A 27,629-nucleotide genomic window follows, 5' to 3' on the forward strand; every position below is an offset into this window, starting at 1 on the left:
CAGCTCCGCTGGTCAGGACGGCTCCCAGGTCTCTCCCCTGCACTGCACTACAGAAACAGGGTAAAACAGAGAGGGGGGGCAAATTTATGGCGATATTTTGATATATATAAAGCAGCTATCAGGGAGCACTTATTATAAGGCTATCCCTGTTATATATAGCGCTTTTGGTGTGTGCTGGCAAACTCTCCCTCTGTCTCCCCAAAGGGCTAGTGGGTCCTGTCTTCGTTAGGAGCATTCCCTGTGTGTCTGCTGTGTGTCGGTACGTGTGTGTCGACATGTATGAGGACGATATTGGTGTGGAGGCGGAGCAATTGCCAAATATGAGGATGTCACCCCCTAGGGAGTCGACACCAGAATGGATGCCTTTATTTATGGAACTACGGGATAGTGTCAACACGCTAAAGCAGTCGTTTGACGACATGAGACGGCCGGACAATCAATTAGTGCCTGTCCAGGCGACTCGAACACCGTCAGGGGCTGTAAAACGCCCTTTGCCTCAGTCGGTCGACACAGACCCAGACACAGGCACTGACTCCAGTGGTGACGGTGACGAATCAACCGTATTTTCCAGTAGGGCCACACGTTATATGATTTTGGCAATGAAGGAGGCGTTACATTTAGCTGATACTACAGGTACCACTAAACAGGGTATTATGTGGGGTGTGAAAAAACTACCTATAGTTTTTCCTGAATCAGAAGAATTAAATGACGTGTGTAATGAAGCGTGGGTTGCTCCTGATAAAAAGCTGATAATTTCAAAGAAATTATTGGCATTATACCCTTTCCCGCCAGAGGTTAGGGAGCGCTGGGAAACATCTCCTAGGGTGGACAAGGCGCTAACACGCTTATCTAAACAAGTGGCGTTACCCTCTCCTGAGACGGCCGCACTTAAAGATCCATCAGATAGGAGGATGGAAAATATCCAAAAAAGTATATACACACATGCAGGTGTTATACTACGACCAGCTATAGCGACTGCCTGGATGTGCAGTGCTGGGGTAGTTTGGTCAGAGTCCCTGATTGAAAATATTGATACCCTGGACAGGGACAATATTTTACTGTCGGTAGAACAAATAAAGGATGCATTTCTTTATATGCGTGATGCACAGAGGGATATCTGCACACTGGCATCACGGGTAAGTGCTATGTCCATTTCGGCCAGAAGAGCTTTATGGACGCGACAGTGGACAGGCGATGCGGATTCAAAACGGCATATGGAAGTTTTGCCGTATAAAGGGGAGGAGTTATTTGGTGTCGGTCTATCAGATTTGGTGGCCACGGCTACAGCCGGGAAATCCACCTTTCTACCTCAAGTCACTCCCCAACAGAAAAAGGCACCGACTTTTCAACCGCAGCCCTTTCGTTCCTTTAAAAATAAGAGAGCAAAGGGCTATTCATATCTGCCACGAGGCAGAGGTCGAGGGAAGAGACAGCAACAGGCAGCTCCTTCCCAGGAACAGAAGCCCTCCCCGGCTTCTACAAAAGCCTCAGCATGACGCTGGGGCTTCTCAAGCGGACTCGGGGACGGTGGGCGGTCGTCTCAAAAATTACAGCGCGCAGTGGGCTCACTCGCAAGTAGATCCCTGGATCCTGCAGATAATATCTCAGGGGTACAGGTTGGAATTAGAGACAGATCCACCTCGCCGTTTCCTGAAGTCTGCTTTACCAACGTCCCCCTCCGAAAGGGAGACGGTTTTGGAAGCCATTCACAAGCTGTACTCTCAGCAGGTGATAGTCAAGGTACCTCTTCTACAACAAGGGAAGGGGTATTATTCCACTCTTTTTGTGGTACCGATGCCGGATGGCTCGGTAAGGCCTATTCTAAATCTGAAGTCCTTGAACCTGTACATAAAGAAGTTCAAGTTCAAAATGGAGTCACTCAGAGCAGTGATAGCGAACCTGGAAGAGGGGGATTTTATGGTATCCTTGGACATCAAGGATGCGTATCTCCACGTTCCAATTTACCCCTCACACCAGGGGTACCTCAGGTTCGTTGTACAAAACTGTCACTATCAGTTTCAGACGCTGCCGTTCGGATTGTCCACGGCACCTCGGGTCTTTACAAAGGTAATGGCCGAGATGATGATTCTTCTTCGAAGAAAAGGCATATTAATTATCCCATACTTGGACGATCTCCTAATAAGAGCAAGGTCCAGAGAACAGCTAGAGGTGGGATTAGCACTGTCTCAAGAAGTGCTAAAACAGCACGGGTGGATTCTGAATATTCCAAAATCCCAGTTAATGCCGACAACTCGTCTGCTGTTCCTAGGGATGATTCTGGACACGGTTCAGAAAAAGGTTTTTCTCCCGGAGGAAAAAGCCAAGGAGTTATCCGAGCTTGTCAGGAACCTCCTAAAACCAGGAAAGGTGTCTGTACATCAATGCACAAGAGTCCTGGGAAAAATGGTGGCTTCTTACGAAGCAATTCCATTCGGCAGATTCCACGCAAGAATTTTCCAAAGGGATCTGTTGGACAAATGGTCAGGGTCGCATCTTCAGATGCACCTGCGGATAACCCTGTCTCCAAGGACAAGGGTGTCTCTTCTGTGGTGGTTGCAGAGTGCTCATCTATTGGAGGGCCGCAGATTCGGCATACAGGATTGGATCCTGGTGACCACGGACGCCAGCCTGAGAGGCTGGGGAGCAGTCACACAAGGAAGAAACTTCCAGGGAGTATGGACGAGCCTGGAAACGTCTCTTCACATAAACATTCTGGAACTAAGAGAAATCTACAATGCTCTAAGCCAGGCAGAACCTCTGCTTCAGGGAAAACCGGTGTTGATCCAGTCGGACAACATCACGGCAGTCGCCCATGTGAACAGACAGGGCGGCACAAGAAGCAGGAGTGCAATGGCAGAAGCTGCAAGGATTCTTCGCTGGGCAGAGAATCATGTGATAGCACTGTCAGCAGTGTTCATCCCGGGAGTGGACAACTGGGAAGCAGACTTCCTCAGCAGACACGATCTTCACCCGGGAGAGTGGGGACTTCATCCAGAAGTCTTCCACATGCTGGTAACCCGTTGGGAAAGACCAATGGTGGACATGATGGCGTCTCGCCTCAACAAAAAACTGGACAGGTATTGCGCCAGGTCAAGAGATCCGCAGGCAATAGCTGTGGATGCGCTGGTAACGCCTTGGGTGTACCAGTCGGTGTATGTGTTTCCTCCTCTGCCTCTCATACCAAAAGTATTGAGAATTATACGGCAAAGAGGCGTAAGAACGATACTAGTGGTTCCGGATTGGCCAAGAAGGACTTGGTACCCGGAACTTCAAGAGATGATCACGGAAGATCCGTGGCCTCTACCTCTAAGGAGGGACTTGCTTCAGCAGGGTCCCTGTCTGTTTCAAGACTTACCGCGGCTGCGTTTGACGGCATGGCGGTTGAACGCCGGATCCTAAAGGAAAAAGGCATGCCGGAAGAAGTCATTCCTACTTTGATTAAAGCAAGGAAGGAAGTAACCGTGCAACATTATCACCGAATTTGGCGAAAATATGTTGCGTGGTGCGAAGATCGGAGTGCTCCGACGGAGGAATTTCAACTGGGTCGATTCCTACATTTCCTGCAATCAGGATTGTCTATGGGTCTCAAATTGGGATCTATTAAGGTTCAAATTTCGGCCCTGTCGATTTTCTTTCAAAAAGAATTGGCTTCAGTCCCTGAAGTCCAGACCTTTGTTAAGGGAGTGCTGCATATACAGCCTCCTGTGGTGCCTCCAGTGGCACCGTGGGATCTCAATGTGGTTTTGGACTTTCTAAAATCTCATTGGTTTGAACCACTAAAAAAGGTGGATTTGAAATATCTCACATGGAAAGTGACCATGCTTCTAGCCCTGGCTTCGGCCAGGAGAGTGTCAGAACTGGCAGCTTTATCTTACAAAAGCCCATATCTGATTTTCCATTCGGACAGGGCAGAACTGCGGACTCGTCCGCATTTTCTCCCTAAGGTGGTGTCAGCATTTCATCTGAACCAGCCTATTGTAGTGCCTGCGGCTACAAGTGACTTGGAGGACTCCAAGTTACTGGACGTTGTCAGAGCATTAAAAATATATATTGCAAGGACAGCTGGAGTCAGAAAATCTGACTCGTTGTTTATATTGTATGCACCCAACAAGATGGGTGCTCTTGCGTCTAAGCAGACGATTGCTCGTTGGATCTGTAGCACAATCCAACTTGCACATTCTGTGGCAGGCCTGCCACAGCCTAAATCTGTAAAGGCCCACTCCACAAGGAAGGTGGGCTCATCTTGGGCGGCTGCCCGAGGGGTCTCGGCATTACAACTTTGCCGAGCAGCTACGTGGTCAGGGGAGAACACGTTTGTAAAATTTTACAAATTTGATACTCTGGCTAAGGAGGACCTGGAGTTCTCTCATTCGGTGCTGCAGAGTCATCCGCACTCTCCCGCCCGTTTGGGAGCTTTGGTATAATCCCCATGGTCCTTTCAGGAACCCCAGCATCCACTAGGACGATAGAGAAAATAAGATTTTACTTACCGATAAATCTATTTCTCGGAGTCCGTAGTGGATGCTGGGCGCCCATCCCAAGTGCGGATTATCTGCAATAATTGTACATAGTTATTGTTAACAAATTCGGGTTATTGTTGAAGGAAGCCATCTTTCAGAGGCTCCGCTGTTATCATACTGTTAACTGGGTTTAGATCACAAGTTGTACGGTGTGATTGGTGTGGCTGGTATGAGTCTTACCTGGGATTCAAAATCCTCCCTTATTGTGTACGCTCGTCCGGGCACAGTACCTAACTGGAGTCTGGAGGAGGGTCATAGGGGGAGGAGCCAGTGCACACCACCTGATCTGGAAAAGCTTTACTTTTTGTGCCCTGTCTCCTGCGGAGCCGCTATTCCCCATGGTCCTTTCAGGAACCCCAGCATCCACTACGGACTCCGAGAAATAGATTTATCGGTAAGTAAAATCTTATTATTTTTACCTCACTTTCGGTAACACAGGAGGAGAATATGCGTGCTAGTCCTCTCGGTGGCTCTGGTTGGGCCACCCATAACTTGAAGATCCAGCCTGCACCTGTTGTCATTAGAGGAGCCTTGGCTCCTACCTAGACTGGACAACAGGGTCCTTTTCCTTGTTCAATCTTACACTGGTTTCATTTAACCGTGTGACTGTTCACGAGACCTCAGAAGTGAGGAGTTCCCTAGTTCGGTTAGGCCTACTGGGCCCCGATTTCAGAAGTCTGTTACCTTTCCTCGCTTTTGCCACTTTTGGAAAACTGTATGGGACAGAATAAGGATAAAAGGGGTTTTTCCCCTTCTTTCGGTTACCATTCAGCCGTCATCTTTGGTTTCTCTGGGAGGTTTTGCTCCGCTGCGCTTAAAACCACATTGACCTGAATTTTAGGTCTCTGCCTTTTTTTTCGGCTTTCTTCCAAAAGAGATTAGCCTGGCGGCCGTAAGTTTGGGCTCTCTTTCAGAGAGTACTCTATTGGCAACTCCCCCGGCTGAGCTTCGGCCTCAAGAGGTCGTTTCTTCCAAAGGGGATGTCCGTTTTTCATATAAATCTGACACTATAGTGTTTTTCAGTTACTAGTTGACTGTTGTCAAGGCTCGCCGACTCTCTCTACAGAGGTCTTAGGCTATTCGACAAAGGGTTTTTCTTCTTTGTTCTGTACGATGCTCCCGTACTAAATAGCCGGGGTACCAGCATATGCTGGGCTGTTGGATACATCTGACCATCAGACAGGCTTCTTGGCGGTGGCTCGGGAGCCTCCGTTTTTCCATTTCAGCGCACTTTACGCGCGTTATGGGACCTTAGTGGGCAGCTGCCAGTGGGGTCTCCATGAATACTTTATGTCGGGCGGCTACTTGGTTGGACCGACATTCGTTTTGTCAAATTCTACAAGTTTGACACTTTTGCGGCCTCTGCATCACAGTTTGGCCGAGCGGTTTTACAGGACTCTCAGCGCTCTCCCACCCGTTTTGGGAGCTCTGGGACGTCCCCATTGTAACTACGCTCCAGTGGCCCCTAGTGGATGAAGGAGAAATCAGGATTTTGGTACTTACCGATAAATCCCTTTCTCCGATTCCACAGGGGCCACTGGACGCCCGCCCAGCGCTATTCCTCCTTGTTTTTTGCTTAACGGTTTGCAGATCACCATATGACTGCTTGTTGAGTTCGGGCTAGCCGGTTGTTTGTTAGGTTCTGTTCCAGGTTTGGTTTGTGTTATCCTGGTTTACAGGGCTTCATTAACCTCCTCTACCTTACGGTTTGGTTTTTTTCCAGCTCTCCTCGGGCACAGTTTTACGTAGACTGGCTTGGAGGGGAGATAGTAGGGGAGGAGCTAGCCACAGAGTGAAGAATTTTAAAGTGCCAGCTCCCAATTACTGCCTACTATTTCCCCATTGTAACTACGCTCCAGTGGCCCCTGTGGAATCGGAGAAAGGGATTTATCGGTAAGTACCAAAATCCTGATATTTCTGTTTCTGAATTTGCATCCATCAAGGATCTATACTGATACTGCGCATTTCACAATGACACACTGTATGAAACACAATTTTCTTTTTTGCTTTAGCTAAAACTATTTGTATAATTAATGTAGGAGTCCTGAGTGCAGAGTGTGTGTCCTGTTGGGGCAGGTACAATCCCCCGGAATCCGCTACGTGTGTGTTCCCCAGTTGTTGTACGGTGATACTGTGATATTACACCCTGTACTATTGCTGTGTTGCTGCTGGTCTCTTCTCACACATTACACTGTAACACTGTTATATGATGTATGTATCATGTTGTAGCATGTCATAAAGGACACGGTTACCATCAGCCTGTCTTCTCCTGTTACAGAAAATGATATCCGAGCTGGACTTGTTCTCATCACTGCCTGAACACGCACGCCTGGACTCCTGCATTGTCTGTATTCTGTCTCATGGGGTAGACGGTGCTGTTTATGGAGCTGACGGCAAACTACTCCAAGTAAGAGCGTCTTACAGTACGACCCTAACCTTTCCCGATATGCAGGAAAAGGGGCTTCTGGGAAATGTTGCAGCCCTTTGTGTCGGCGCTGTAATCACTGACTCTAAAGGCCTGTGCGGGAACAGAGATCCGCCTGCAGAGGGTTCTGCCGTTATTGGTACAGAACGGGGACATTTAGCACGTGAAAAGCTAAGAAAGGGTCATTTCTGATACAGTGAGACAGGTTATGGAGTGTTAACTGCTATTACAATGTAGTGGAGTTCTTACAGACAGCCTATTTCACTGTTATTGAGGCTCCTCAGTGCAGAGCAGGGTTTTTCAGCCGAGAATGGCCTTTATTTTTAAAGCAACAATCAAATACAAGACAAAACCAACCTTGCAGAAGATTGCCGCTTTAAAAATACGTCCATTCTCGGCCGACATCCAGCACCTCCTGCAAACTCAGACCCTATTACATATACCCCTGGTCTTAAGTTGCGTCCTTGATTTGTTTGTCACTATGGAGTAATTTGAATTTAACCCTTAGCTTATGTACGTGTATAATAATAGCCACACAATAGGATATTGTGAGTCCAGTAACAAGTCTTCTTGTGTCATAGTTGCAGGATGTATTTACAAAGCTGGATAACGCTCACTGCCCGCAGCTACAGAACAAGCCTAAAATGTTCATTTTCCAGTCCTGCCGCGGCGGTGAGTGCCAAGATACTCCGTTCCTCTACCCCTCAGTCCTTGTTCTACTGTCATTATTTCCTCTGTCCTCTCATCCGCACTTTCCTAATACAGGTGTTTCCTAATACATATTTGCTGCAGTCACACCAAACAGTCCCCCTTCACACCCCAGGTCTCGCGAGAATCTTATAGCGTTGCTGTGTTTTTGCCGAAAATACATATTAATCACAATGAAGTGCAACTAGGATACACGAGGAGACTGTGCTGATTCATCTGATATATGGCACTTGTATATCTGTGTGTGCGACTGAGAGCCTAATTCAGACCTGATCGCTCGCTAGGGTTTTTTTTTTTTGCAGTTGCCGCCATAGGGGAGTGTATTTTAGCCGTGCAAGTATGCGAACGCATGTGTAGCAGAGCTGTACACACAGATTTTGTGCAGTCTCTGCTCAGCCCAGGACTTACTCAGCCGCTGCGATCACATCAGCCTGTCCGGGACCGGAATTGACGTCAGGAACCCTCCCTGCAAACACTTGGACACGCCTGCGTTTTTCCAGACACTCCCTGAAAACAGTCAGTTGATACCATACCCAGAAACGCCCTCTTCCTGTCAATATCCTTGCGAACGCTCGTGCGAATGGATCCTTCGCACAAACCCATCGCTGAGCGGCGATCCGCTTTGAACCCGTGTGACGCGCCTGCGCATTGCGGTGCATGCGCAGTTTAGGCCTGATCGCCCGCTGCACGAAAACGCAGCCTAGCGAACAAGTCTGAATTACCCCCAGAGTCTCTGAATCTGTACGCAATGTGTTACAGTGTAGGAGCAGCAGCTTTTTTCCAGTACAAGTTCTGTTGTTCTCCATATACAGACTCCGTCACACACATTATACACGTGTCATATATCACATTAATCAGCACAGTCATCTCATGCGTCCTAGTAGCATTGTGTTGGCATTTTTGGCAAAGAGACGCCCGACATTAGCCGAGTTCCACGAGACTTGGTCTTTGCAACCCATCATACCACTCGCCTACCTGCCTCATTCTCACCCTTCTCTCTCCGATCATACCCAGTATTCAGCCATTGCAGCGTCCTCCCATCAGTAATATCACAGCTTTCCCTGGTTATGCTTAAATTAGCAAATGAAATGATCCTGCATATCCACATGGAGAAAGACCAGACGTAGGATTCAGAAATCTTGGTTTGGATGGGAGTAGTAATTGCAATGAATGAATAAAATTGAAAATAGGTGACTAAGCCAAGAGCAGAAGATCAGACACCTTCAATACACCCTTGAGTGGGCAAGGCCTAGTTTTTCCAATGCTGCTCCCCGCTTCTCCTTGTAGAGTGGTAATTCTGGCATTAAGCCGCATTAAAGTATTGGATGTGTCCCATTGCAGCATGTAAAACTGTACAATGTGTACATCATTCAGCTGCGTATATGGCAGCGCACCAGCTAGCGTCAGACTTACGCTGTTACCGCCATTTATAGCATTAGAAAAAGCAGCAAACGAGGCGGGAGCAGTGGCATCAGAGCCACATTTTATTTTGGACGCTGCCTGATATCTTGGCATTAGTATACACTGGTAACGTTATTGGCATTTACCTAACACCGGGGTAACCAGGCTAAAGAATCTTGACGGGCAGATTTATTAAGCCTGGTGAAGTAATAAGGTGGAAGGTGATAAAGCACCAGCCAATCAGCTTCTAACTGTCATTTTTCACACCCAGCCTGTAACATGACCGTTAGAAGCTGATTGGCTGGTGCAGTATCACCTTCCACTTTATCACTTCACCAGGCTTAATAAATCTGCTCCTGTATCTGATTCATTTTTGCCCAGGCAGAGCATTATTAAACATTTGCACAGAGATGTCCCATGGCTGCCCGGTATTATTGCAGGACTATTATCTGCACAGTGGTTAATGTATTACAGTTCCGGATTTCCCTTACTAATGGATACATCTATAATAAATGGCTGCTAGTTGATTTTGTTCAGTCATTCCTTTTATATAAAGAGTGTTAGTAGTTAAAAAAAAGATTTCTGTTTCTTTTGGTTTCCTTTCATTAATAAAATAACAATTTCTTGGTAATTTTTATTATGGTGCGTTTGGCTCTGTTCTGACCACCTCGCTGTATTCAGTCTTCAAATGCTGCTCATCTGGGTTGTCCTCCGTTTGGAAGTGGGTGAACAGAGAACAGCCTGTAGCCAATCAGATTATTAGATGCCGCTTTCAGCATTGCGGGAAGTTGGTGACCTGTGCAACGCCTGTGATTGTGTTATTGACTCGGGATCGGCGAAATACTACATTTTAAAAATTCCTGACTCTTACTTGACGATTGCGATAATTTTGTGGGTCAGAATTGGCTGATTGAGATTGGCCAACATGTTGGATTTTGCTGATCCCCACCCACCCAGGCATTGGCAGAACGGGGGAAATGACACAATTTGTTTATTACCAGTTATTAATATAGCGCACACATATACCGCAGCGCTTTACAGAGAATATTTGGCTATTCACATAAGTCCCTGCCCCAGTGGAGCTTACAATCTATATTCCCTATCACATGTACACGCAGACACATTCACGCTAGGGTTCATTTTTGTTGGGAGCCAATTAACCTGCCAGTATATTTTTGGATTGTGGGAGGAAACCGGAGTACCCGGAGGAAACCCACGCAAGCAGAGGGAGAATATACAAACTCCACACAGTTAGGGCCATGGTGGGAATCGAACCCATGACCTCTGTGTTATGAGGCAGTAATGCTAACCACTACACCATCCATGCTGCCCGTGTTGCAAATGTTTGGGTCCCTTAAGTTATTTCATCCAACTTCTTCTGTTGCCTTGTGGTGGAAAAGGGACATTTAAATGCATTTGCTTCTGCTCAGCACCGTGGTTGTGTCTTGCATCAATATTTTATTAACTACAGTAGCACTCATTCATACTAATGGGTAAATCCAATTAGCCTTGATGATATTGCGGGAGCGAATCATCACAGCAGCGTCTGCACTTTACGGTGGCCAAAATTCGCTCAAAAGCGCTCGCTGCCCTATAAAGTCAGACAGAATCTAAGCTGTTAATTGGATTGACCCCTATGTTTATACTGACTGAGCAATAATGCAGAATGTGATTTGTTGATATTTGATAAAATATTTCAGTTAAAAACAGAAGGTTGCAGAAATATCATAAAAGTACATTTTGTAATTATATTATTAGGATTTTTTTAACTATAGATTTCAATTTTCAATTAATATTTTTTATTTTTCTTGAGAAGTATTTTCCTTCCCTATATGACTTGTTCCATTTTGCGTTTATATGACAGAAGAGGCAGACCGTGGCGTAGACCAGCAAGATGGAAGAGAACAAGCGGGGTCTCCCGGCTGCGAACAGAGCGATGCAGGAAAAGAGGACGGGAAAGTCCGTCTGCCGACCCAGTCTGACATGATCTGCGCCTACGCGTGTCTTAGAGGTGAGTGCGAGGCGCAGACCCCTTTCATTAATAACTACTAGTGCTTTACCCCAAACTGACTGACTGAGTTTCTGGATGTTTGCTAGTCTCTTGCTATAAGAGGTACTCTGTAAAATTACAACTTTATTACAGCCACTGGTTATATTGGTCAGAAATGCAGGGGTGACTGAACATGCTTTTCGTTTTAGTACAGGGAACTTGTTGTAATACACAAGTTTCTGTTTCTAACAAAGTTGCTCTTTGTAAATGCCTTATTGGGGTGGTATTATCATTGGAAACACCCCTGTACTCATAGCTGGTGATTTTCTGTATTCTAGGGGCACTGCCTGACCTCATGGAGTAAGTATATTACACCTGTCACCATCTCTTTCAGGTACTGTATCACTTCGCAATACAAAACGGGGCTCGTGGTTCATTCAAGATATGACTGAAGTGTTTTCCAAACATGCTAAGGACACACATGTAGCTGACATGTTGGTGAAGGTAAGAGCAGCAGTAACTTCATGTAATACTGTAGGGAAAAATATTCCCCAAACTATTTTGTACCCTTTTTTTTAATTCCCAATCACCATAGCTATTAATTAAGCCTTGAAATGAGATCTGACCGCTCTTGGCGCATAAGACTGATAGCAATGTAGAGTGTAGCGCTATATTGTTACAGCGGGCCTGCATAACATGATTAAATAAGTAGAAATAAGACTTGCAGTCGAGACACATCCTCTCCAGTCTGTATAAGGTAAGTACAGTCCAGCTTCTTTGTCGGGCCCCGGTCCCACAACTGTAACACTACTTACCTGACTAATATTTATTCCAAACACACTCAGAAATTGTTGGGAATTTTTTTATGATTGAATTAGGTCAAGAATTTTTTTTTAAAAACGTATCCACACAAGTGTAATAACAAATAATAATATATAAATAGAAGTTTAGGTTCATGCACAGGATACCTTGAAAAGAGCAATTTCTCTGACGTTCTAAGTGGATGCTGGGGACTCCGTCAGGACCATGGGGAATAGCGGCTCCGCAGGAGACAGGGCACAAAAGTAAAAGCTTTAGGATCAGGTGGTGTGCACTGGCTCCTCCCCCCATGACCCTCCTCCAAGCCTCAGTTAGGTTTTTGTGCCCGGCCGAAAAGGGTGCAATCTAGGTGGCTCTCCTAAAGAGCTGCTTAGAGTAAAAGTTTTGTTAGGTTTTTTATTTTCAGTGAGTCCTGCTGGCAACAGGCTCACTGCAACGAGGGACTTAGGGGAGAAGAAGTGAACTCACCTGCGTGCAGGATGGATTGGCTTCTTAGGCTACTGGACACTAGCTCCAAAGGGACGATCACAGGTACAGCCTGGATGGGTCACCGGAGCCGCGCCGCCGACCCCCTTGCAGATGCTGAAGAGAGAAGAGGTCCAGAAATCGGCGGCTGAAGACTTCTCAGTCTTCATGAGGTAGCGCACAGCACTGCAGCTGTGCGCCATTGCTCTCAGCACACTTCACACCAACGGTCACTGAGGGTGCAGGGCGCTTGGGGGGGCGCCCTGGGCAGCAATGAAAGTACCTATGCTGGCTAAAAATACATCACATATAGCCCCTGGGGCTATATGGATGTATTTAACCCCTGCCAGGTTGTCAGAAAAACGGGAGAAGAAGCCCGCCGAAAAGGGGGCGGGGCCTATTCTCCTCAGCACACAGCGCCATTTTCCTACACAGCTCCGCTGCTAGGAAGGCTCCCAGGCTCTCCCCTGCACTGCACTACAGAAACAGGGTTAAAACAGAGAGGGGGGGCACTTATTTGGCGATATTATTATATATTAAGATGCTATAAGGGAAAACACTTATATAAGGTTGTCCCTGTATAATATAGCGTTTTGGTGTGTGCTGGCAAACTCTCCCTCTGTCTCCCCAAAGGGCTAGTGGGGTCCTGTCCTCTATCAGAGCATTCCCTGTGTGTGTGCTGTGTGTCGGTACGTGTGTGTCGACATGTATGAGGACGATGTTGGTGAGGAGGCGGAGCAATTGCCTGTAATGGTGATGTCACTCTCTAGGGAGTCGACACCGGAATGGATGGCTTATTTAGGGAATTACGTGATAATGTCAACACGCTGCAAGGTCGGTTGACGACATGAGACGGCCGGCAAACCAATTAGTACCTGTCCAGGCGTCTCAAACACCGTCAGGGGCTTTAAAACGCCCATTTACCTCAGTCGATCGACACAGACACGGACACTGACTCCAGTGTCGACGGTGAAGAAACAAACGTATTTTCCATTTGGGCCACACGTTACATGTTAAGGGCAATGAAGGAGGTGTTACATATTTCTGATACTACAAGTACCACAAAAGAGGGTATTATGTGGGGTGTGAAAAAACTACCTGTAGTTTTTCCTGAATCAGATAAATTAAATGAAGTGTGTGATGATGCGTGGGTTTCCCCCGATAGAAAATTATTGGCGTTATACCCTTTCCCGCCAAAAGTTAGGGCGCGTTGGGAAACACCCCTTAGGGTGGATAAGGCGCTCACACGCTTATCAAAACAAGTGGCGTTACCGTCTCCAGATATGGCCGCCCTCAAGGAGCCAGCTGATAGGAGGCTGGAAAATATCCTAAAAAGTATATACACACATACTGGTGTTATACTGCGACCAGCGATCGCCTCAGCCTGGATGTGCAGCGCTGGGGTGGCTTGGTCGGATTCCCTGACTGAAAATATTGATACCCTTGACAGGGACAGTATTTTATTGACTATAGAGCATTTAAAGGATGCATTTCTATATATGCGAGATGCACAGAGGGATATTTGCACTCTGGCATCAATAGTAAGTGCGATGTCCATATCTGCCAGAAGATGTTTATGGACACGACAGTGGTCAGGTGATGCAGATTCCAAACGGCACATGGAAGTATTGCCGTATAAAGGGGAGGAGTTATTTGGGGTCGGTCCATCGGACCTGGTGGCCACGGCAACAGCTGGAAAATCCACCTTTTTTACCCCAAGTCACATCTCAGCAGAAAAAGACACCGTCTTTTCAGCCTCAGTCCTTTCGTCCCCATAAGGGCAAGCAGGCAAAAGGCCAGTCATATCTGCCCAGGGATAGAGGAAAGGGAAGAAGACTGCAGCAGGCAGCCCATTCCCAGGAACAGAAGCCCTCCACCGCTTTTGCCAAGTCCTCAGCATGACGCTGGGGCCGTACAAGCGGACTCAGGTGCGGTGGGGGGTCGTCTCAAGAGTTTCAGCGCGCAGTGGGCTCACTCGCAAGTGGACCCCTGGATCCTACAAGTAGTATCCCAGGGGTACAGATTGGAAATTCGAGACGTCTCCTCCTCGCAGGTTCCTGAAGTCTGCTTTACCAACGTCTCCCTCCGACAGGGAGGCAGTATTGGAAACAATTCACAAGCTGTATTCCCAGCAGGTGATAATCAAAGTACCCCTCCTACAACAAGGAAAGGGGTATTATTCCACACTATATTGTGGTACTGAAGCCAGACGGCTCGGTGAGACCTATTCTAAATCTGAAATATTTGAACACTTACATACAAAGGTTCAAATCAAGATGGAGTCACTCAGAGCAGTGATAGCGAACCAGGAAGAAGGGGACTATATGGTGTCCCTGGACATCAAGGATGCTTACCTCCATGTCCCAATTTGCCCTTCTCACCAAGGGTACCTCAGGTTCGTGGTACAAAACTGTCACTATCCGTTTCAGACGCTGCCGTTTGGATTGTCCACGGCACCCCGGGTCTTTACCAAGGTAATGGCCGAAATGATGATTCTTCTTCAAAGAAAAGGCGTCTTAATTATCCCTTACTTGGACGATCTCCTGATAAGGGCAAGGTCCAGAGAACAGTTGGAGGTCGGAGTAGCACTATCTCAAGTAGTTCTACGACAGCACGGGTGGATTCTAAATATTCCAAAATCGCAGCTGTCTCCGACGACACGTCTGCTGTTCCTAGGGATGATTCTGGACACAGTCCAGAAAAAGGTGTTTCTCCCGGAGGAGAAAGCCAGGGAGTTATCCGAGCTAGTCAGGAACCTCCTAAAGCCAGGAAAAGTGTCAGTGCATCATTGCACAAGGGTCCTGGGAAAAATGGTGGCTTCTTACGAAGCGAGTCCATTCGGCAGATTTCACGCAAGAACTTTTCAGTGGGATCTGCTGGAAAAATGGTCCGGATCGCATCTTCAGATGCATCAGCGGATAACCCTGTCTCCAAGGACAAGGGTGTCTCTTCTGTGGTGGCTGCAGAGTGCTCATCTACTAAAGGGCCACAGATTCGGCATTCAGGACTGGGTCCTGGTGACCACGGATGCCAGCCTGAAAGGCTGGGGAGCAGTCACACAAGGAAAAAATTTCCAGGGAGTGTGATCAAGTCTGGAGACTTTTCTCCACATAAATATACTGGAGCTAAGAGCAATTTACAATGCTCTAAGCTTAGCAAGACCTCTGCTTCAAGGTCAGCCGGTATTGATCCAGTGGGACAACATCACGGCAGTCGCCCACGTAAACAGACAGGGCGGCACAAGAAGCAGGAGGGCAATGGCAGAAACTGCAAGGATTCTTCGCTGGGCGGAAAATCATGTGATAGCACTGTCAGCAGTGTTCATTCCGGGAGTGGACAACTGGGAAGCAGACTTCCTCAGCACGACCTCCACCCGGGAGAGTGGGGACTTCATCGGGAAGTCTTCCACATGATTGTGAACCGTTGGGAAAGACCAAAGGTGGACATGATGGCGTCCCGCCTGAACAAAAAACTGGACAGGTATTGCGCCAGGTCAAGAGACCCTCAGGCAATAGCTGTGGACGTTCTGGTAACACCGTGGGTGTACCAGTCGGTGTATGTGTTCCCTCCTCTGCTTCTCATACCTAAGGTACTGAGAATTATAAGACGTAGAGGAGTAAGAACTATACTCGTGGCTCCGGATTGGCCAAGAAGGACTTGGTACCCGGAACTTCAAGAGATGCTCACAGAGGACTCATGGCCTCTGCCGCTAAGAAGGGACTTGCTTCAGCAAGTACCATGTCTGTTCCAAGACTTACCGCGGCTGCGTTTGACGGCATGGCGGTTGAACGCCGGATCCTAAGGGAAAAAGGCATTCCGGAAGAGGTCATTCCTACCCTGGTCAAAGCCAGGAAGGAGGTGACCGCACAACATTATCACCACATGTGGCGAAAATATGTTGCGTGGTGTGAGGCCAGGAAGGCCCCACGAAGAAATTTCAACTCGGTCGATTCCTGCATTTCCTGCAAACAGGAGTGTCTATGGGCCTCAAATTGGGGTCCATTAAGGTTCAAATTTCGGCCCTGTCGATTTTCTTCCAGAAAGAATTGGCTTCAGTTCCTGAAGTCCAGAAGTTTGTCAAGGGAGTACTGCATATACAACCCCCTTTTGTGCCTCCAGTGGCACTGTGGGATCTCAACGTAGTTCTGGGATTCCTCAAATCACATTGGTTTAAACCGCTCAAATCTGTGGATTTGAAATATCTCACATGGAAAGTGACCATGATGTTGGCCCTGGCCTCGGCCAGGCGAGTGTCAGAATTGGCGGCTTTGTCTCACAAAAGCCCATATCTGATTGTCCATTCGGACAGGGCAGAGCTGCGGACTCGTCCCCAGTTTCTCCCTAAGGTGGTGTCAGCGTTTCACCTGAACCAGCTTATTGTGGTACCTGCGGCTACTAGGGACTTGGAGGACTCCAAGTTGCTAGATGTTGTCAGGGCCCTGAAAATATAGGTTTCCAGGACGGCTGGAGTCAGGAAAACTGACTTGCTGTTATCCTGTATGCACCCAACAAACTGGGTGCTCTTGCTTCTAAGCAGACGATTGCTAGTTGGATGTGTAGTACAATTCAGCTTGCACATTCTGTGGCAGGCCTGCCACAGCCAAAATATGTAAATGCCCATTCCACAAGGAAGGTGGGCTCATCTTGGGCGGCTGCCCGAGGGGTCTCGGCTTTACAACTTTGCCGAGCTGCTACTTGGTCAGGGGCACACCCTGGCTGAGGAGGACCTGGAGTTCTCTCACTCGGTGCTGCAGAGTCATCCGCACTCTCCCGCCCGTTTGGGAGCTTTGGTATAATCCCCATGGTCCTGACGGAGTCCCCAGCATCCACTTAGGACGTCAGAGAAAATAAGAATTTACTTACCGATAATTCTATTTCTCGTAGTCCGTAGTGGATGCTGGGCGCCCATCCCAAGTGCGGATTGTCTGCAATACTTGTACATAGTTATTGTTACAAAAATCGGGTTATTATTGTTGTGAGCCATCTTTTCAGAGGCTCCGCTGTTATCATGCTGTTAACTGGGTTCAGATCACAGGTTGTACAGTGTGATTGGTGTGGCTGGTATGAGTCTTACCCGGGATTCAAAATCCTTCCTTATTGTGTACGCTCGTCCGGGCACAGTATCCTAACTGAGGCTTGGAGGAGGGTCATGGGGGGAGGAGCCAGTGCACACCACCTGATCCTAAAGCTTTTACTTTTGTGCCCTGTCTCCTGCGGAGCCGCTATTCCCCATGGTCCTGACGGAGTCCCCAGCATCCACTACGGACTACGAGAAATAGAATTATCGGTAAGTAAATTCTTATTTTTTATGGTATACTGTGCATGAGCTTAAACTTACGAGTAGCCTTGTAACGATATTCTTGAGCTACAATTTTGAAGAACGGTGCCTGGTTCCGGCCCCTAAACTCCTCAGTATGTCAATCGTGCTGCGACTGACATGAGGCTGCAAGCGATATCGCAAGACCCGTTCTGCGTCTGTGCATCCTCACACCGTCGGATTTCTATGTAAACCATGGGATTTACATACGCCTCTCTAAATTAGGCGCTAAATCCATCGTTGTACCACCTGGTAACCCGTCCTTGCCCCTTGCAGTATTACACATTTACAGAGTGCGTGATAAAAGCATACAGTGGACACATTGGCGCAGTTTGCAAATTATCTGCTTCACAGTTTGTGTTTCATCTTTGTAGTCATGAAAAATATGTATATTAACCCACAAGAAGTATTGTGGCGTAATGTGCTATACAACATATTCTGCCTGAACAGATCTGTTTAGGGACTATTGTGTGAACAGCACAAATTTGAGCTCTTCTATTGTCATATCCAATAGCTGCTATAAAGTCCAAATCTGCCGGGACAGTTACATCCTCAGAAGCTTGCTTGGAGAAGCCCAGTTAAGAGTAAAATACCAGGAGACCGGCGGTCGGTTCACTTTTTTTTTCCGGAATCTGCTAAGAATGCACCTAGGTGTATGTTAGATTCAGACGTCAATGCTATAGTGATGCAGCGTGTAGCAGGCTATTGTATGGCCTGGCAGCAGGGGTTACACAGAATGAACTCAGTTGTTTTTCTTATCGTTTGATTCACAAGGCTTTAACTTCTAGGAAGCCTATAACATTTTTAGTAGAGCAAATATAAAGGCCGCATGTTGCCATCAAGCGCAGGAATACTCCCCTGTGGAGAGTTAGTGTGTATTATCGGCAAGTCACATGGTTGTAATGTTAGGGTTCCCATCTCTCCCGCAGGTGAACGCTTGCATAAAGAAACGAGAGGGACACGCTCCAGGGACTGAATATCACCGCTGCAAAGAGATGTCCGAGTACAGCAGCACTCTCTGCCGAGACCTCTACCTGTTCCCAGGAGTCTCCCTGTGATCCCCTGCACCGCCACACACCGCCAGCACTTCTAATTTATACATTATTATCCGTTTGTCAGTGGAAAGAAAAATACTTTACAAACTTTATTCACGTCTTCCAAGTTTATATTGTCTCCTGTCACTTTTTGCACCTGACCTTCCCTGCTTCAGCATTAAGAGAAGTGCTGCGCTGCCTGGGAATACATATTATCCGTGATCGCAGGATCCATCTTCCCTGATGTGTGACATATGAACAGGTTCTGTGCTACGTAACAGGCCGGTGCATGACGGGGGATGTTGTGTTTTGTTTTATATTGTTTTAAGTTTAGTACATTCCTTAGTTTATGGGGTTTCATGGTTTAACGCTGTTAGAGGCAACAAGAAGTTTGCTATGTGCCTCAGCTTTTGCACTTTTTCTCTCCCACTGGACTTCAACGAAGTTAGGACCAACTAGGTTATTGGCCTCATAGGATTTCATGCTCGTGGTCTTCCATGTGCGCTGATTGCTACAAGGGCTTGTGACGTTAAGCTTCATTCAACACTTGGGACGATTTATGCCTCACAAGGTATTATCCCAGATACAGCGTCTCATTGCCACCACTAAACATCTCATACAGGGCCAAAGGCTACTGATCATGTACACAGCATAATGTCTGGTGTTATGTTGTGTTCTTTCAATGTGTATTTTTTCAGTCACCTACAAAAAAAAAATGGACGTTTTCCAATTGTGCATCGCAAAATTGCTGCTCTTAAATATTGCCCACGGATGCTACAGATGTGTCCTTGTACACCTAGCCTCTATATGCCATGCAGCGTGAGTGAAGTGATAGGCCCAATGTGACTCAGCTTGCGTAGAGAGTCTATTTGGGCCCAAAATGCGCGATAATCGCAAATAGATGCAATGAATCGCTTCTGGAGACTGCTCTGATTAATTTGACACATATATCTGTGTGCGGCTGAGCCTGTATGTGAAGCACAGCAGAACATCGTACAACTTCGTATACGGATTCAGACCTGTACGCCAAGAAGGGCTGTTTTGCGCGACTACAGCAATAGTGTATGAGGACACATCGGTAGACGGATCTATCTGAACAAGCCCAAATGAATTATTTAATTAATCCTAATGGAATGTTATTGTCACCTCTTGGTAATGTTGGTAACATACACGTCGTAAACATTTCAAGTTAAACCCCAAGACCTAATAGTTTAATAAGAAAAGGAAATCTGTAGCATATATTGGATGCCTGGGACCTGAAATTAAGACTCGTTACGAAGAGAGATTAATACAACATTCTGACATGTATGTGAACATCCGGAACTGCCAGTGGTCTGGGCGTCGTGCGTGTCCTCTTCGCCATGTCCAGCGCTTTATCTCAGGACTTTCTCGCTTGTTAGACACTGCCGCATTGTGTATTATACTATGCTCTGCCAAATACTCCATTGTCACACGCCTGGTCGTGTCACGGTGTATCTCCGTTAAAAATGAGGAATGATGTTTGTGTTTTAATAAAACTTTTTATATGTTCTTATTATTGTCGTTGGTTTATGCTCCGCAGCATATCGCAAGGTAAACAAAATAAATGCAGACATGAAATCAGAGTGAAGGGGTAGCCCTGCTCCTGAAAGCTTGCAATCTAAACAGTTCACATAGGAGGGGTATGCCTAGCTCACATTGGATATTGAGACAGTTGTTGAAATGTACCAGTGTGAGTAGTACAGGTGGGAGTAGGGGAGGTGTGAGGGTGTACCAGTGTGAGTAATACTGGTGGGAGTAGGGTAGGTGTGAGGGTGTACCACTGTGAGTAGTATAGGTGGGAGGATGTACCGGTGGGAGTAGTGGATGTGTGAGATTGTACCAGTGTGAGTGGTACAGGTGGGAGTAGGGGAGGTGTGAGGGTGTACCACTGTGAGTAGTATAGGTGGGAGTAGGGTAGGTGTGAGGGTGTACCACTGTGAGTAGTATAGGTGGGAGTAGGGGAGGTGTGAGGGTGTACCAGTGTGAGCAGTACAGGTGGGAGTAGGGGAGTTGTAAGGGTGTACCAGTGGGAGTAGGGTAGGTGTGAGGGTGTACCAGTGTGAGTAGTATAGGTGGGAGTAGGGGAGGTGTGAGGGTGCACCAGTGTGAGTAGTACAGGTGGGAGTAGGGTAGATGTGAGGGTGTACTAGTGTGAGGACTATAGGTGGGAGTAGGGTTGGTGTGAGGGTGTACCAGTGTAATTTGTACAGGTGGGAGTAGGTTAGGTGTCAACGGTACAGGTGGGAGTAGTGTAGGTGTAAGGGTGTACCAGTGTGAGTAGTACAGGTAGGAGCAGGGCAGGTGTGAGTAGTACCGGTGGGAGTATGGTAGGTGTGAGGGTGTACAAGTGTGAGTAGTACAGGTGGGATTAGGGTAGGTGTGAAAGTGTAACTGTGGGAGTAGGGGAGTGTGAGGGTGTACCAGTGGGGGAGTGAGGTAGGTGTGAGTAGAACAGGTGGGAGTAGGGTGAGGGTGTACCAGTGAGTAGTACAGGTGGGAGTAGGGGACGTGGGAGGGTCTACCAGTGGGAGTTTTACAGGTGGCAGTAGGGTAGGTGTGAGGGTGTACCAGTGAGCAGTACAGGTGGGAGTAGGGGAGGTGTGAGGCTGTTTTAGTGTGAGTAGTACAGGTGGCAGTAGGGTAGGTGTGAGGGTGTACCAGTGAGCAGTACAGGTGGGAGTAAGGGAGGTGTGAGGGTGTATTAGTAGGAGTAGTACAGGTGGGAGTAGGGGAGGTGTGAGGGTGTACCAGTGGGAGTAGTATAGGTGGGAGTAGGATAGGTCTGAGGGTGTACCAGTGTGGGTAATAGAGGTGGTAGTAGGGGAGGTGTGAGGGTATACCTGTGTGGGTAATAGAGGTGGGAATAGGGGAGGTGTGAGGGTGTATTTGTGGGAGTAGTACAGGTGGGAGTAGTGGAGGTGTGAGGGTGTATTAGTGGGAGTAGGGGAGCTGTGAGGGTGTACCAGTGTGGGTAATATAGGTGAGAGTAGGGGAGGCATGAGGGTGTATTTGTGGGAGTAGTGGAGGTTTGAGGGTGTATTAGTTTGAGTAGTGTAGGGGAGGTGTGAGGGTGCACCAGTGTGGGTAATAGTGGTTGGAGTAGGGGAGGCATGAGGGTGTACCAGTGTGAGTAGTAGGGGAGGTGTGAGGGTATACCAGTGTGAGTAGTACAGGTGGGAGTAGCGGAGGTGTGAAGGTGTACCAGTGTGAGTAGTACAGGTGGGAGTAGTGGAGGTGTGAGGGTGTACCAGTGGGAGTAGGGGAGGTGTGAGGGTGTACCAGTGTGAGTAGTACAGGTGGGAGTAGTAGAGGTGAGTAGGGGAGGTGTGAGGGTGTACCAGTGTGGATAATATAGGTGGGAGTAGAGTAGGTGTTAGGGTGTACCAGTGTGGGTAATAGGCATGGGCAGTACGGATGGTGTAATGGTTAGCATTACTGCCTCACAGCACTGAGGTCATGGGTTCAGTTCCCACCATGGCCCTAACTGTGGAGTTTGTATATTCTCCCCGTACTTGCGTGGGTTTCCTCTGGGTACTCCGGTTTCCTCCCACAATCCAAAAATATACTGGTAGGTTAATTGGCTCCCAACAAAATTAACCCGAGTGTGAATGTCTGTGTGTGTGTACATGTGGTAGGGAATATAGAGTGTAAGCTCCACTGGGGCAGGGACTGATGTGAATGGCCAAATATTCTCTGTAAAGCGCTGCGGAATATGTGTGCGCTCTATAAATAACTGGTAATAATAATAGAGGTGGGAGTAGGGGAGGTGTGAGGGTGTACCAGTGTGAGTAGTACAGGTAGGAGTAGGGGAGGTGTGAGGGTGTACCAGTGTGAGTAGTACAGGTAGGAGTAGGGGAGGTGTGAGGGTATACCAGTGTGAGTAGTTCAGCTGGGAGAAGGGGAGGTGTGAGGGTGTACCAGTGTGAGTAGTACAGGTGGTAGTAGGGGAGGTGTGAGGGTGTACCAGTGTGAGTAGTACAGGTGGGAGTAGGGGAGGTGTGAGTGTGTACCAGTGTGAGTAGTACAGGTGGGAGTAGGGAGGTGTGAGGGTGTACCAGTGTGAGTAGTACAGGTGGGAATAAGGTAGGTGTGAGAGTGTACCAGTGTGAGCAGTACAAGTGGGAGTAGGGTAGGTGTGAGGGTGTACCAGTGTGAGTAGTACAGGTGGGAGTAGGGGAGGTGTGAGGGTGTACCAGTGTGAGTAGTACAGGTGGGAGTAGGGTAGGTGTGAGGGTGTACCAGTGTGAGTAGTACAGGTGGGAGTAGTGGAGGTGTGAGGGTGTACCAGTGTGAGCAGTACAAGTGGAAGTAGGGTAGGTGTGAGGGTGTACCAGTGTGAGTAGGGGAGGTGTGAGGGTGTACCAGTGTGAGTAGTACAGGTGGGAGTAGGGGAGGTGTGAGGGTGTACCAGTGTGGGTAATAGAGGTGGGTTTAGGGGAGGTGTGAGGGTGTACCAGTGTGGGTAATAGAGGAGGGAATAGGGGAGGCATGAGGGTGTACTAGTGTGAGTAGTACAGGTGGGAGTAGGGGAGGTGTGAGGGTGTACCAGTGTGAGTAGTACAGGTGGGATTAGGGTAGGTGTGACGGTGTACCAGTGTGGGTAATATAGGTGGGAGTAGGGGAGGTGTGAGGGTGTACCAGTGTGAGTAGTACAGGTGTGAGGGTGTACCAGTGTGAGTAGTACAGGTGTGAGTAGGGTAGGTGTGAGGGTGTACCAGTGTGATTAGTACAGGTGGGAGTAGGGTAGGTGTGAGGGTGTACCAGTATGAGTAGTACAGCTGGGAGTAGGGGAGGTGTGAGGGTGTACCAGTGTGAGTAGTACAGGTGTGAGTAGGGTAGGTGTGAGGGTGTACCAGTGTGATTAGTACAGGTGGGAGTAGGGGAGGTGTGAGGGTGTACTAGTGCGAGTAGTACAGGTGGGAGTAGGGGAGGTCTGAGGGTGTACCAGTGTGAGTAGGGGAGGTGTGAGGGTATACCAGTGCGAGTAGTATAGGTGGGAGTAGGGGAAATGTGAGGGTGTACTAGTGCGAGTAGTACAGGTGGGAGTAGGGGAGGTGTGAGGGTGTACCAGTGGGAGTTGTAGAGGTGGGAGTAGGGAAGGTTTTAGGGTGTACTAGTGTGACTGGTAGAGGTGGGAGTAGGGGAGGCGTGAGGGTGTACCAGTGTAAGTAATACAGATGGGAGTAGGGGAGGTGTGAGGGTATAACTGTGAGTAGTGGAGGTGTGAAGGTGTACCAGTGTGAGTAGTACAGGCGGGAGTAGGGGAGGTGTGAGGGTGTACTAGTTCGAGTAGGGGAGGTGTGACGGTGTACCAAAGGGAGTAGAAGGTGTGAGGGTGTACCAGTGTGGGTAATATAGGTGGGAGTAGGGTAGGTGTGAGGGTGTACCTGCGTGAGTAGTTCAGCTGGGAGAAGGGGAGGTAGGGTAGGTGTGAGGGTGTACCAGTATGAGCAGTACAGGTGGGAGTAGGGGAGGTCTGAGGGTGTACCAGTGTGAGTAGGGGAGGTGTGAGGGTATACCAGTGCGAGTAGTATAGGTGGGAGTAGGGGAAGTGTGAGGGTTTACCAGTGTGAGTAGTACAGGTGGGAGTAGGGGAGGTTTGAGGGTGTACTAGTGTGACTGGTAGAGGTGGGAGTAGGGGAGATGTGAAGGTGTGCCAGTGGGAGTAGTACAGGTGGGAGTAGGGGGGGGGGGTGAGAGGGTGTGCCAGTGTGAGTAGTACAGATGGGAGTAGGGGAGGTGTGACGGTGTACCAGTGGGAGTAGGAAGTGTGAGGGTGTACCAGTGTGGATAATATAGGTGGGAGTAGGGTAGGTGTGAGAGTGTACCTGTGTGAGTAGGGGAGGTGTGAGGGTGTGCCAGTGTGAGTAGTACAGGTGGGGGGAGAGGGTGTGAGGGTGTACCAGTGTGAGTAGTACAGATGGGAGTAGGGGAGGTGTGACGGTGTACCAGTGGGAGTAGGAAGTGTGAGGGTGTACCAGTGTGGGTAATATAGGTGGGAGTAGGGGAGGTGTGAGGGTGTACCAGTGGGAGTAGGGGAGGTTTGAGAGTATACCAGTGTGAGTAGTATAGGTGGGAGTAGGGGAGGTGTGAGGGGTGTCCCAGTATGAGTAGTACAGGTGGGAGTAGGGGAGGTGTGAGGGTGTACCAGTGTGAGTAGTACAGATGGGAGTAGGGGAAGTGTGAGGGTGTACCAGTGTAAGTAGTACAAATGGGAGTAGGGGAGGTGTGAATGTGTACCAGTGTGAGTAGTACAGGTGGGAGTAGGGGAGGTGTGAGGGTGTGCCAGTGTGAGTAGTACAGGTGGGGAGTAGGGGAGGTGTGAGGGTGTACTAGTTCGAGTAGTATAGGTGAGAGTAGGGGAGGTGTGATGGTGTACCAGTGTGGGTAATAAAGGTGGGAGTAGGGTAGGTGTGAGGGTGTACCTGCGTGAGTAGTTCAGCTGGGAGAAGGGGGGGTGTGAGGGTGTATCAGTGAGCAGTACAGGTGGGAGTAGGGGAGGTGTAAGGGTGTACCAGTGTGAATAGTACAGGTGGGAGAAGGGGAGGTGTGAGGGTGTACCGGTGTGAGCAGTACAGGTGGGAGTAGGGGAGGTGTGAGGGTATACCAGTGTGAGTAGTATAGATGGGAGTAGGGGAAGTGTGAGGGTGTACATGTGGGAGTAGGGGAGGTGTGAGGGTGTACCAGTGTGGGTTGTAGAGGTGGGAGTAGGGGAGGTTTGAGGGTGTACTAGTGTGACTTGTAGAGGTGGGAGTAGGGGAGGTGTGAGGGTGTGCCAGTTTGAGTAGTACAGGTGGGTGTAGGGGGGGGGGGGGGGTGAGAGGGTGTGCCAGTGTGAGTAGTACAGATGGGAGTAGGGGAGGTGTGAAGGTATACCAGTGTGAGTAGTACAGATGGGAGTAGGGGAGGTGTGACGGTGTACCAGTGGGAGTAGGAAGTGTGAGGGTGTACCAGTGTGGGTAATATAGGTGGGAATAGGGGAGGTGTGATGGTGTACAGGTGGGAGTAGGGGAGGTGTGAGGGTGTGCCAGTGTGAGTAGTACAGGTGGGAGTAGGGGGGGGAGGGGAGGGGTGAGAGGGTGTGCCAGTGTGAGTAGTACAGATGGGAGTAGGGGAGGTGTGAGGGTGTACCAGTGTGAGTAGTACAGATGGGAGTAGGGGAGGTGTGACGGTGTACCAGTGGGAGTAGGAAGTGTGAGGGTGTACCAGTGTGGGTAATATAGGTGGGAGTAGGGGAGGTGCGAGAGTGTACCTATGTGAGTAGTACAGGAGGTGGGAGTAGGGAAGGTGTGAGGGTGTACCAGTGTGAGTAGTACAGGAGGTGGGAGTAGGGAAGGTGTGAGGGTGTACCAGTGTGAGTAGTACAGGTGGGAGTAGGGTAGGTGTGAGGGTGTACCAGTGTGATCAGTACAGGTGGGAGTAGGGGAGGTGTGAGGGTGTACCAGTGTGAGTAGTACAGGTGGGAGTAGGGGAGGTGTGAGGGTGTACCAGTGTGAGTAGGGGAGGTGTGAGGGTATACCAGTGTGAGTAGTACAGGTGGTGGTAGGGTAGGTGTGAGGGTGTACCAGTGTGAGTAGTACAGGTGGTGGTAGGGGAGGTGTGAGGGTATACCAGTGGGAGTAGGGGAGGTGTGAGGGTGTACCAGTATGAGTAGTACAGGTGGGAGTAGGGGAGGCGTGAGGGTATACCAGTGTGAGTAGTACAGGTGGGAGTAGGGGAGGTGTGAGGGTGTACCAGTGTGAGTAGTACAGGTGGGAGTAGGGTAGGTGTGAGGGTGTACCAGTGTGAGCAGTACAAGTGGGAGTAGGGTAGGTGTGAGGGTGTACCAGTGTGAGTAGGGGAGGTGTGAGGGTGTACCAGTGTGAGTAGTATAGGTGGGAGTAGGGTAGGTGTGAGGTGTACCAGTGTGAGTAGTACAGATGGGAGTAGGGGAGGTGTGAGGGTATAACAGTGTGAGTAGTATAGGTGGGAGTAGGGAGGCGTGAGGGTGTACCAGTGTAAGTATTACAAGTGGGAGTAGGGCAGATGTGAGGGTGTACCTGTGGGTGCAGGGTGGGTGTGAGGGTGTACCAGTGTGAGTAGTACAGGTGGTGGTAGGGGAGGTGTGAGGGTGTACCAGTGAGGGTAATAGAGGTGGGAGTAGGGGAGGTGTGAGGGTGTACCAGTGTGAGTAGTACAGGTGGGAGTAGGGGAAGTGTGAGGGTGTACCAGTGTAAGTAGTACAGGTGGTGGTAGGGGAGGTGTGATGGTGTACCAGTGTGGGTAATAGAGGTGGGAGTAGGGTAAGTGTGAGTAGTACAGATGGGAGTAGGGGAGGTGTGAGGGTGTACCAGTGTGAGTATTATAGGTGGGAGTAGGGGAGGTGTGATGGTGTACCAGTGTGAGTAGTACAGGTGGGAGTAGGGTATGTGGGAGGGTGTACCAGTGTAAGTAGTATAAATGGGCGTAGGTAGGTGTGGGGGTGTGCCAGTGGGAGTAGGGGAGGTGTGAGGGTGTACCAGTGGGAGTAGTACAGGTGGGAGTAGGGGAGGTGTGAGGGTGTACCAGTGTGAGTAGTACAGATGGGAGTAGGGGAGGTGTGAGGGTGTATCAGTGTGAGGACTATATGTGGGAGTAGGGTAGGTATTGTATGATGATGTACCAATGGGAGTAGGGTAGGTTTGAGGGTGTTTCAGTATTGGTAGTATAGGGGGGAGTAGGATAGGCATGAAGGTGAACCAGTGTGGATAGGTGGGAATAGGGTAGGTGTAAGAGTAACCGGATCACCAGTAGATGTGGACTATTACATAGATCATGCGCAGGACCTGTTTTTGGCCAGATCAACACATAGGACTCGTGGACACTCGCTCAGGTTAGAGGAGAGGAGATTCCGCACAATACGGCATAAAGGCTTTTTCACGGTAAGGACGATACGTGTTTGGAATTCCCT

At 48.7% G+C, this 27,629-nt stretch overlaps 1 protein-coding gene across 6 annotated transcripts in view; it reads left to right on the forward strand.

The window, feature by feature from the left end:
- CASP2 (caspase 2) overlaps positions 1-20,209 on the forward strand; it is a 189,820-nt gene extending 169,611 nt beyond the window's left edge. For 5 of the 6 annotated variants that reach the window (XM_063962662.1, XM_063962664.1, XM_063962661.1 and 2 more), the window contains 5 exons: positions 6,799-6,927; positions 7,527-7,617; positions 10,919-11,065; positions 11,439-11,548; positions 18,575-20,209. In XM_063962662.1, coding sequence (XP_063818732.1) covers positions 6,799-6,927; positions 7,527-7,617; positions 10,919-11,065; positions 11,439-11,548; positions 18,575-18,703 — 606 coding nt within the window. In that variant the 3' untranslated portion in view covers positions 18,704-20,209. Of the gene's footprint in view, positions 1-6,798; positions 6,928-7,526; positions 7,618-10,918; positions 11,066-11,382; positions 11,549-18,574 lie in introns of those variants that run through there. The other variant, XM_063962667.1, reaches the window with a different exon arrangement.
- The last annotated feature ends 7,420 nt before the right edge of the window (positions 20,210-27,629 follow it).

This window comes from Pseudophryne corroboree, chromosome 3 (genome assembly GCF_028390025.1).
Source record: "Pseudophryne corroboree isolate aPseCor3 chromosome 3, aPseCor3.hap2, whole genome shotgun sequence".
Classification (NCBI taxonomy): domain Eukaryota; kingdom Metazoa; phylum Chordata; class Amphibia; order Anura; family Myobatrachidae; genus Pseudophryne; species Pseudophryne corroboree.